The sequence below is a fragment of the Bos grunniens genome, chromosome 12 (assembly GCF_055505025.1).
Source record: "Bos grunniens cultivar Pamir isolate PY7600 chromosome 12, Bosgru_T2T1.0, whole genome shotgun sequence".
NCBI classification, from domain to species: Eukaryota; Metazoa; Chordata; class Mammalia; order Artiodactyla; family Bovidae; genus Bos; species Bos grunniens.
This window is the reverse complement of record NC_141176.1, coordinates 36,545,509-36,557,508: the sequence shown is the minus strand read 5'-3', so window position 1 is coordinate 36,557,508 and position 12,000 is coordinate 36,545,509. Positions and strand designations below refer to the sequence as shown.

Below are 12,000 nucleotides of genomic sequence, written 5' to 3'. Positions count from 1 at the left end.
AGATTAAATAACCACTGAGCAAGTTATTATTATTTATAACACTAAAAAGGTCAGAAATTATTAAAAGAGAATCACTATGTGAAGTTGTTTAACATCTGTTTAGTACATAAAAAGTCACACTTGTAAATCTAAGCAATGTATCATATTTTATATGAATTTACATTATCTAAATTAAAACATACCTTGACAAGAAATTAACTAAAATCATCCTGGCAAAATGTACAATGAAATAAGATGGTTTGTCTATTTTTATGTATTAGATAATATGAATAATTTGCAGAAAATAATTTTTTAAACAAGCATACAAAAATAAAAATGTACATAACTTGCACAGAACACGGCAAGGATAAAACATACACAAAGCTTCATTCACAGAAGCCTGGTTCACTGACACTTCCCATAAAAGACATCAGAACTCGAAGACTATTTCTTAAAGATCCACTCACAAATATGCCATGAAACATTATAGATTCCTACAGCTTTTTATATTATTTCATATATATATATTTTACCTTAAACTGAGATGTATAACACACAATAAAAATGAACTTGATCCTGTAGTGACAATTTCAGAGCTGGAAACAAATTCCAGGTGTAAATATCAATTCTAAAACCTTCAACAACATGCCATTTAAGACATATGGTACACTTACATTATTACGGAACCAATCAACACAGGGCCCTTGTATTTAATGAGTAAATTAAAACCATTTATTTTTTATACTTTTTAAAAATATAAAGAATACGTAGAAAGAAAAATTCATGTATTCAAATTATATACACTTCATTCTACCTAATCCTAACAATTCAAGTCAATTTTTACACAGAAGTGAACTGCCTGAAACTTGACATTTTACTTAGAAGCAATACCATCTCTTTTGAAACTCATTGCTTTAATTCGGGATGACAAACTGTAATTTTAATGAAGATTTTTAAATGAACAGTCAACAAAATCTGAACAGAGGAGTTGGTAGTTACAACACTGATTTAAGCTATAATACAATATACTTGAAAAAGAATTCTTTTAAATATGCATTACAAACTCTGGCTACATTACTCTAAGAAATGTGATATTCTTCATCTAGAAAATGAAAGTTTATCATATTGAAAGTATCTCAAAACAAAAAAGTACACACTGCTAATTCCACCAGGTGAATAAAAATATACCCTAATAATAGGTTTCAACCAAAAGGAATCCTTAAAGATACTTATAATCTAAATACGATTTTATAGAAAAAGACAAAATGTCAAATAATATTCCCAAGGTAACACAGCACTTGGACCTTTAAATATTCAGTCATGTAAGATTCAAACTTCAATCAGTAATAACATTATTCAGTAATCAAGACCCTTTGAAACAAAGACCCTTTCAAGATATTTTTTCCTATACTCAGAAGATAGTGCTATTGATTTTAAAAGAACTAATACACAATATATAATCCTGATTTTAAAGATCAGAAAACTTTTTAAAAAATCAGATTCTATAAAAATAGTGAAATTCTTCACCATTTTCCCAGAGTGACATTCTATAAATTACTTAACCACATTCAATCAGGAAACTGTATGTGTATACTTCATTATACACACTGGAGAAAACCAGTATCTTATACTACTACATTTTTAAAAATTTAGTAATGAAGGGTACTGGAAAGGAAACAATGCTCTTGAAAAATGTAAAACTACTGTCAATTTATTTAACCATTATTTGTTTACAATGAAATAACCCATACTGGGCTACATGTACCACTTAAGAGATGGCCTGGCTACTTACTCTGAAGTAGCCCCTCCTCTGACCCCAGGAGTTCCTGTGGAGGAGCATCTAACCAACTAGGAAGGAAAAGACAGGGCAACATTTACAATGGTGAAATCTAGGAGTCAGGAATGTGCCTTATTCTTAAAAGTAAGTCTGACTTTAAAATCAGTTATGCTCTCAAATTTCACGAATATGGTTAAACATACTACTACATATTATAACAAAACTCCTAACATACCAAAAAACCCACATTTAAGTATCATACTCTTCCCTAGTATCTTTTTCATTTCTGACTAGCACCATTTGACACTAAATATCAAAAATTTTAGAGGTTTAAACACACATTTATCACATTCTTCCACAAACCATCTCCATTCAATCACACATTTATGTACTTTCTCTCATTCATAACCTAATTTGTAATTATAAACCCACCCCCAAATCATTAATGTGACTATTAACCATTCACTGTGACATTTAGCAATTATTATAGAGTTTACATGTAACACCAACTTTCTGAAACTTGTATGTTCGACAGGTACATTTCTGAATAAAATGTGATAGCATAATTCAATTAGGTATTTGAGAAACAAAATCCAATTCAGATACTGTCATTGTTGATCATCTCTGGTTCTATTAAATGGCAATTCTAGGTAAAACAAATATTTTTCCCATGTTACTGATATTGTAGGATTCAAAACAAATATTTAATATCTTCCAATGAATGCTCAGCACTGATTTTAAGCATAAAAATCTAAAAACTCAAAATAACAAATTGAGCTTTATGAAATACAAGTTAACCAATAGCTTTTAAAGACAGAATCACGTCAAGAAGAAAATGAATACATTCATTCTCAAAATAAAAACGGAGAAATTAACAAAATACATCACTAAAATAAAACAATTAGGAAAATGGATATTCATTTTATTTTGTGCATATTAATAACAGCATATGAAACCTAAATCATGCAGACTTTAAATGCAGTGTTTCAAATCATTACACAAAAAGAAACATAATACTGTGATGTTATACTACTAATATTGTTTCATATTATCTTTTTAAGAAAAGAATTATGGGAGCGTGGATGACAAAATCACATTTATTTAGAAAAGCTAATACTATTCTTTATTTTTATATCTACAAGTTTTAAGCAAATTGCATTCAAATGTTTTCCTTGGCATACTTTTCAAAATAATGACTGAGCCACAAAGTTGTTTAACTGGACAAAAACACTAAAAACTTGAGTAACTAGGAGTTCACAGATGCTCCACTTGACTCACTCAGAAGCTGTTTCCAGGGTAAACTTGGTAAGAACTGGAACAAGGACTTTCTCGATGAAGGGAAAAAGCTGTGTAGAGCTCTGTTCTTGGAGCCAGAATGAGCCGGACACTAGAATGTTCAGATTAGGGCATCTCTTTGTGCAATGGTTTCAAATGTTCTTGAGTGAATCGTACGGAATTTCACAGCCTTGGCCAAAGCTAGCTTGGTATTAACATCAAGGACAAAGTTTCTCCCAATTTTAATTCAGTTTTGAAGCAAAATACAATACTAAAAATTACCTAAAGATTTTAAGAATAAAAATACAGATGACAGGAAAGGTATATTCAGGTGCAGCAGATATCACTTAAAAATTATAGCTGATGTTAAAACTCCCCACGCTGCAATTAATGTCACAAACATTACAAATTACACACCCCTTGCCAACTCACATTCACAGAAAATGTGATGAGAATAGTCTATTATTTTACAATCTCCTTATCGTGTTTTCAAAGATTTGCCAAAAACAATAGAATGCTGCCAATTTTGGAAAATAACTACATCCATATTGTTGTGTCTAAAAAAATAGAACATAAAATAGTACATAAGAAAAATTTGATACAAAAGCATGCATCTCAAGCATGCCTTATAGTCAATTGCTTTTATGCAATCTTAAGTAACCAAACTTTTTTCAAAGGATGCCTTCCAGCAAAAATGGGTATTACCATGCCTGGGTAATATTTACACACTGCTCACTTTTTTAAAACACATTCTTCTTCAGAAAAATGCTAAAAGCATGGTATAGTAACACACTGAAATGTTATGTGAGAAGTAACTGTGCTACAACCAATGCCTGATGCCTTAGATTTGTGGCTTAAATACATGATTCCTCAAATGTAATTTTAAATTAAACATGGCTAACATACAAAATTTTTAATGAGAACTGTTTTAGAATAAAAATCCTAATGTGATGTTTCTCCATACTACTGAAAATCAATCTTCAAAACATAATTGATAGGAAAGAGATCTAATCTGATTGCTGTAACACTCACCACATGAACCATATTTCTCGGAGACAAGCACACCTCGCCTGTCTGACTGCAGAGAGACTCCTGAACATTCATAGCCCTGCAGAGTCAGGCTACCTTGAACATTTCTGGAAACAAACATGCTCAAGAAGTGCCCAATTTCTTTTAAATACCACAGCAAATTCCCAACTAACATCCTAGCTAATGCTATTTATTGTTTGATTTTAAAGAAAATTTAAAGAGTAAGATCTAGATATTGACACCAAATAAATAAAAGCCGGTAAGATTAAAAATAGATATTTTATAAGCAAAAGAGATTTGCCTTCAAACATTTTTTCTCAAGATTCAAAAGATTTATTTGGAAAACTCAGCACAAGACAAAGATATCCTTAATATTCCTCCTGAGAATATCTGAATATTCAGAATCTGTATGAAATGTAGACAGCAACTCTGATTTCACAGGACATCAATGGTGCATACAGGTGTAATCCCCACACCCGCCCTCCCCCACTTGCTACTCTGTCTGCCCCTTACTGACATCAGTTTTCACTAAGCTCCTATTTCAGGGCAACTTGCACAAATGAAAATCATTGTCATTTGTAAATGGCTGGGGTTAGTTAAAGCAATCCAAGTATTACCGTTACAGCAAAGTTTAATAAAACTGTAAGAGAATACCACTAATAACAGTTTAAAATTATCCAAGATGATTTCTTTATTGAGATTAACTACACAAAATTCACAGTACTGTGGCATACTTATATTTAGCTAAAGTCACAAACACATTTGAACATTCACAATGATGAGTATCATCATTACCATTCTAATCTACAAAGCTTATGAATAAAGAAAAATACAAAAACTTCAAGTATTTAAAAAAAAATTTAAAGTCTAAATACAATCACAATAAAACTTTTCTTCTAGGTAACAGGTAAAAGTTATTTTTCTCCTCTAAACAGTCATGAACGAAAGACTGTTTAGTATCTACGACGCTTGTTAGGGCCTTCAAAGTTGGCCCCTTGGCTCCCTCTACCAAAACCACCAGGACCACCACTAACAGGACCTACGCCACTCATCGGTGCTTGAGGGGTTTCAGAACCTGTTCTACTACCCATAGGTGATCCCATCTGAGACGGTGGTCCTTGCGGAAATCTATCATTGTGCTAGAATACCACATAACAAATGTGAAGTCCATTTGGAACACGCCAAATATAAGTGACAAGAAAAATTGGCACAATCCCAAGTGGTGGTGTCATGAAGTTCAGCAGATAGTCCAGCAGAATCAGGATCACACATAGAAGGAAGAAAGGAGCAATTTAATTAGTTACTATGTTTTAAAAATAAAAAATAAAAGAAGCATCTGAATGAAGAGTTACATTTTGCTAATGCTATGCCCCAATTTCATGAAAAACGAACTGATTTTACAAAGTGAATGCCATCTTAAACTTAGTTATTATTTTACTGTTCTGATCTCTCTTTTTATTTGTATTTATTTTTCGCTTGGCCATGCTGTATGTGGCTTGTGGGACCTTAGTTCCCTGACCAGGGAATGAACCCAGGATCACAGCAGTGAAACCACACAGTCCTAAATACAGACTGCCAGGGAACTCCCTCTCTTTCATTAAAGTTTATACTGCATGTAACAGTTCAATTAATAAACGTACTGTGTTTTAAAAATCAGAGACAAAACTGGGGAGCAGCATCACATTGTCTGAAGAAGTACTGGGTTGGCCAAAAAAGTTCATTCAGGTTTTTCTGTGCCATCTTATGGAAAAACTCCAACCAACTTTTTGGCCAACACAGTAAATATTATAAAAATTTCAACAGTAATGCATTTAACATAGAAAGTATAAATAAACACAGTTATAATTTCAGCATGAAAACTTTCAAGGAAGGTGCTTTTCTGTAAAGACTATTACTGGGGAAATAGTTTTTAGAAGTCAACAAAAGGCAGAATTAAACACGAATTATGTATTCTGAAAAACTTCACAGTAATAACTACATATCATAATTGCAAAGGTTGAACAGAACTCCCTATAAGCAGTAGTAAAATACCACTGTGAAAAAGACTAAGAGGGACATTTAAATAAATGTTACCATTTCTGTGTGAGGTAGGTAAAAGCAGACCAGTTACTTTTACTAAGTCTCTGCTGATTACATGCTACACAAAACTTTAACCAAAGTATTTTTACAAGTTTTTACTAGCTCTCAGACACTTTACTACGAAATAAGCCTCCACTGAAGGACACAGGTACACTGATCAGTATGTAACACCAGATCTGATCACAGTCAGTATTATGTTACTTCCTTGGTATCTGTGTAGATACTCATTTAAAAAGCCTGTTGGCATATCCAGTTTGTCCAAATTCTTAAAGGACTATATTTAAAGTAAATAAAATTTAAAATAGAATAGTGCATCCATCGGTTCTAAGACCCATATTCACTGCTTGTGTCTCTGAGATCAAGAGGGTTTAGAGCTGATGGCAGGTCTGAGTCTTAACAGCAATACCTTCTCTTTCTCAGCAGTAATGGTATCTTCTATTCCAGAACTGAGCTTCCTTTCCCAAATACACAGTCAACTAATTTCCCCTTTCTTAATGTTACTTAGGACAACCATTAACAAAAACCAAATAAGAAAATGTTTTACCAATATAAAGTCTCATTTAAATAGTGACAGACTTTAAGGGAAAAGAAAATGGTATGAGTCTTGTCACTGATACTTAAAATATGAAGTACAACTGAAAAACATTTTTATAATATGTAACCCAGGCAAAGATATCTTCACACTCTCAAACCAAGATATGAAATTGCCTAAATTTAGTAGTAAATGTAACTGAAATTTCTAAGTCTATTTAGTGAGAATGCAATATCAATATGTTTAAAATATACTTTAAAACTTTAATGAAAATTTTTTTACAGTTAAATTCTCTGAAATTACTCATAAGTGATTTTTTTTAAAAAAGACAGAAAACTGTGTTTTCATACATATTGGGGCTTCGTACCTCACCAAAGGTAAGGAATTCAGAGGAAAAGAACACAATCACAAAATACTAGAATGTACGCTGAATGGTGGTAAGAGGTGTATACAAATGAAAATCACTGTAAAATGACTAATTAACATATACATCTGCCATACACTCATATACAAAAGCATGCCGTGGATCATAATCCTAACTCTTGAGATAATAAAAAATTGCCTCTCATAAATCAACATCTAAGTTCATAATATTATCTTTTCTTCATTGGACACTGATCTTTACTGACAAAACAAATGATGCCAAATTATGTTAAGTGTGAAGTTACCTTTGGGGCAGAAGTAAATACTACTGATATAATCACAATAATGCGCATGATACATTACCACTGCTCCATTATCTGGCATCATTGGAGTTCCCATATTTGCAGCTCCTTCTGGCCCCATGGCAGGACCAGGACCCATTGGCGGGCCAGGAATAGTTCCTCTGTTGTTCATATTCATACCCATCATTGCAGGAGGACCTTGGTTACCAGCAGGTGCTGGGCTAAACGCATCTACGCAAAACAATCTATACTTAGAGCTGTCCTATCTTAGTTGAGTAAACATTTAAAATTTAACAATACTTAGGCAATCTATATAACAAGAATATTATCAAAATCATTTTACTTCCTTAAGAATGGAACACTCAATTATTGACTCTGATAGAGCACTACATTTGCTAAACAAATGTACATATAACAAATGAGAAAACTATCAATTATTTTATGTCTGAGACTATCAAAGCTTGAAAAGTTTTCTTTAAAACATCAGTATTATTTGCTGCAGTCTGCTTTTTAACCTAATTAATACTCCCTTATGAGTGAAGAAAGTATGACATCTCTCTATCAGTTTAAATTAACAGCAAAGGATTAGCACTTACAAAACCACTTAATTTTCTTATAGTCATGACTAAAAATACTAGCATGTAAACTATATTAAATTGTGATGGAAGAAACCACACCCTCATATATAGGTATATATGTGTGTGTATATGTATATATAGTGTAGGTATGTGTGTGTGTGTACATTATATATATACATATATACATACATATATAACACCCCACTCCAGTACTCTTGCCTGGAAAATCCCATGGGCAGAGGAGCCTGGTAGGCTGGAGTCCATGGGGTGGCTATGAGTCGGACACGAACTGAGCGACTTCACTTTCACTTTTCACTTTCATGCATTGGAGAAGGAGATAGCAGCCCACTCCAGTGTTCTCGCCTGGAGAATCCCAGGGACGGGGGAGCCTGGTGGGCTGCCGTCTCTGGGGTCACACAGAGTTGGGACACGACTGAAGCGACTTAGCAGCAGCAGCATATATATAAAGTTGACTGTAAACAAACTGACTTTTACATAGTTACTGAACGCCTCCCAAAATTACAGGAGGTACTTGTTAACTTTATATAGAAATATACAATAGAAACAAACTAAAAAATTGAAATGATTCATCATGACAAAACTTTTTTCTAAAAGCAAATGCAACCAAATACAGATAAAATATTGATACAGCTATTTGAATTTTTTTTGAAATACTGAATAAAGAAATTCTGGAAATGAGAACAATCGGATACCTCAAATTTTTTTTTCACCAAGACATCCATCCACCTGCCTCATGTTAACTACAATAATGTTTAAGCTGTAATACAACATTTATAATGACTTCAAATACATTTTTAGGTATCCTCTTGTAACTTTTTAAACTTTTAAACTAGTTATACTTGTTTATTATTAAAAATTCATGACAAAGACTGAATTTTCTTCTAGTATTAGCTAATTTCATGACATTCAGAATTCAATTTCTCAAAAACACATTATAATAGGAGTGGAACTTGTCATTCAAATTCACAATTCAGTATCCAATGAAGCTCAACTTTGCACAAGGCCGAGTACAGGAGCAGCTGAGGGAGGAAGTCTGACTTCCTGTTGTCCTGGCAACATACTCTGTGGCTCCTTCTGAACCCAATCCCCAGACCTCAGCCACTTCCTGGAAAGGAAGTAGTTGCTTAATCCCAAAAAGTTCTCACTAGTAAATCTACACTTGAACTACCCAACAATGTTTCTATTCCCTTAGGATAGCTACAAATAAAATTTTTTACTGCTGCTGCTGCTAAGTCACTTCAGTCGTGTCGGACTCTATGCGACCCCATAGACGGCAGCCCACCAGGCTCCCCCGTCCCTGGGATTCTCCAGGCAAGAACACTGGAGTGGCTTGCCATTTCCTTCTCCTAAACTTCTACAACTTTTCCCACAAGCAAAATGATTAAGGGCAGAGGCATGATCCAGGAGGAATCCTACCTCAACTTTCCCCAAAAAGAACAGATCAAGGATTAGGGTTTTGTTTTTGTTTTTCTTTTAATTAAACATAATTATCACACCTAACTTCTAAGATACAATATAACTATACAAGTATGTGTATAATAAAAGACAAATATTTTCAAATATCAACAGTTGAAGTACTCTTATTTTTAGTAATTATGTTCTTCTACCAGATGGCTGTAATTAGACTAAATGTAAAGATCTAATAAGGAATGTTAGAATTATCTGGTCCCCTGAAAAGCAATTTTATAAACTGTGTTCTACGTGGAGTACACCAGAAAACCTACTGTCACATATCATCTATGTAACTGGAGAGAATACAACAATTTACCAACTGAACAGTGACAATCAACTGCATAAAAGTCATAACTCTCACTTTGAGGATAAACTCTCACTTTGAATAAAATGTAAAAAGGAGAAAATTAAATGGAGTGGATGTTAGGGGAGCTAACTAAGTGTTCAAACAAGGTTCTTTAGTGAATAAACTGCCATCAAAACTTTTAAATCTCTTAAATTCCTAACTAAATAAGAAATCTAAAGGTATATTCTCCCATTTCTTCTAATAAAGTTGCTCATCAAGTCAGACTGTTTTCATGGTCCCTAAAACATCAGAAATATTTCAAGTTTGGTTCCGATGTTAATGGACAATCTAACAATTATAGTGGCATTTCAAACTACCTGTAAATGGCATTTCAAACAACCTCACACTGAAAATCCTTAAATCCACCTGGATTATATTATACACCAGCCCACAATTCACTCTGAAAATGATATAAACACTCAACTACTTGTACATCACTATACCCTCAACTGTACTACCTGATTTAAAACTTCTCATGTACTCTTGGTTCTCTGATTTTTTTTCATGTACCACTGTACTACAATTGTACTACACAATTAAGTTCTTTGAGTTAAGGGCCATGTTTTGTGCTTCGTCTGCATCTCAGAGATGGTCAATAACCACTTTTTTGCAGGTAAGAAAAGTGACAAAAGTAAACAGCATTTGTCTTAAATGATTTAGATTAGCTAATTGGCAAATGGCAATAAACTGGCATGGTGGGAAGTGGTCGGTCATGAAAAACGCTCGACCTACATATTAGATGCTTTCAGATTTCTTATTCCACACACCGTGCATACATTCTAAGCACAATGTGGATCTCCTCACTGGGAGTGCACTTGACGCACTGGAGTGTTCAGGTGATGTAATCCTTGCAACAATATGTACACTTGACTTATGTAGATTTAACCTCAGCTTCTGTGAAACTCTTATAAAACTTATTTATCTAAATCTCGAAGGTGTGACAGTTAAAATTTAATAAAACTTATGAAAACATGCCACTTATGTTTCTCTTAGCTTATTTACTTAGTATTGCTCCCCTGACCACCTGGGTAGACAAGCAATCAATATTAAAGTGCTACTATGAACATTTTCTTAAAAACTTCACATCAATTCTAAAGATATACATGAGCTTAAATATGTAAGACATATCTCATTTACTTGACAAGTCACACATGTCTCCAAACAGTGCATTTCTGTGTACGATACTGTGGGCTAGTGCAAAAGAAGTTAAACATTCAGTAAAATAAATAAAAATAGCTTCAAAGTTATGCAAAATGTTATGTTAAAATAGAAATATATAAAATACTCTCAAAAAGTTTAAAGACACTATAACTCAGAAGCTAGCAAAATTCCAACACCAAAAAAATTGCAGGGCATGAAGTTTGATTTTTAAAAGTACATCATTGCTGTATTATATCATGTGATGACTACAAGTTTCAGGTTGTTAATCAAAACCTGTTTACAGGTTTCTTTCGTTGCATCTATTAAAACATAATACATCTTTTAGCCTTCGAATAAACAAAATAAAATTGTTCTTCCTAGCACGTACTTTAAATATACTGATTTTTTTCTCAGTTTAATAAATGTAGGAAATTTCACCACTTACAAATGTTGGTTCCAAATTTTTGTTACTGACATACCACAAATAGCATGTATAGTTCCCTGAAAAATGACAAGTAAGTGACAGAAGCCTGTGCTTCAAATCCCTACCTCCCATGTTTATTGCTCCACGGGGACCCATATCACCCATTCTCATTTCCTGTTCTCTCTGTAAGTAAACATAGTTGTCACAGTCAACCTATCGATCTTAGGACTTAACATTTCCCATCTAAAATTAAAAAGAAAAAGATAAATTGGGACATAATGTTCCATTAAAATTTTAAATTTCCAACATCATTTACTTAATAAGAACACTGAAAAGAAACCACTCTCACAGCCTTAATTAAACATATTACAAATGCTTAGGGCATCCAATTTATACTTCTATATATTACCAGTGAGTAATACATAAAATCTATTACATGACATTTTTAATATTATTCTTCCAAGAGATCATAGACACATGCCTAGAGTCTAGAAGAAGAAAAATCTAGTAATAACAACCAAGAAGACCAATTATTTCTCCCACCTAGGTCTCTAAAGTCTTAAAACAGAAATGACCATTACCGCTTTCACATTCAAATGTATTCAAACACACAACACAGCTGTGGGGCACTAAGCCAAAAATAAGGTTATAGACAATTTTCATTTTTGCAATATAATTCACCTTTGCATTTTTCTTCAAGTCC

At 33.2% G+C, this 12,000-nt stretch overlaps 1 protein-coding gene across 4 annotated transcripts in view; it reads right to left on the bottom strand.

Annotated features, from left to right (window-relative positions):
- The window catches only part of PSPC1 (paraspeckle component 1), a 79,653-nt gene that overhangs the window by 21,588 nt on the left and 46,065 nt on the right, over window positions 1-12,000 (bottom strand). The window contains exons 7-9 of one of the 4 annotated variants that reach the window (XR_015138220.1): window positions 11,423-11,540; window positions 7,398-7,567; window positions 4,727-5,199 (exon numbers count right to left, since the gene is read on the bottom strand). The exons of 1 other annotated variant lie outside the window; for it this stretch is intronic. Coding sequence is in view for 1 of the 3 variants with exons in the window: in XM_086329907.1 (XP_086186033.1) it covers window positions 5,014-5,199; window positions 7,398-7,567; window positions 11,423-11,480 (414 nt within the window). In the remaining 2 variants the exon portion in view is untranslated. Of the gene's footprint in view, window positions 1-1,771; window positions 1,828-4,726; window positions 5,200-7,397; window positions 7,568-11,422; window positions 11,541-12,000 lie in introns of those variants that run through there. 2 more of the 4 variants (XM_086329907.1, XR_015138219.1) reach the window with 2 other exon arrangements.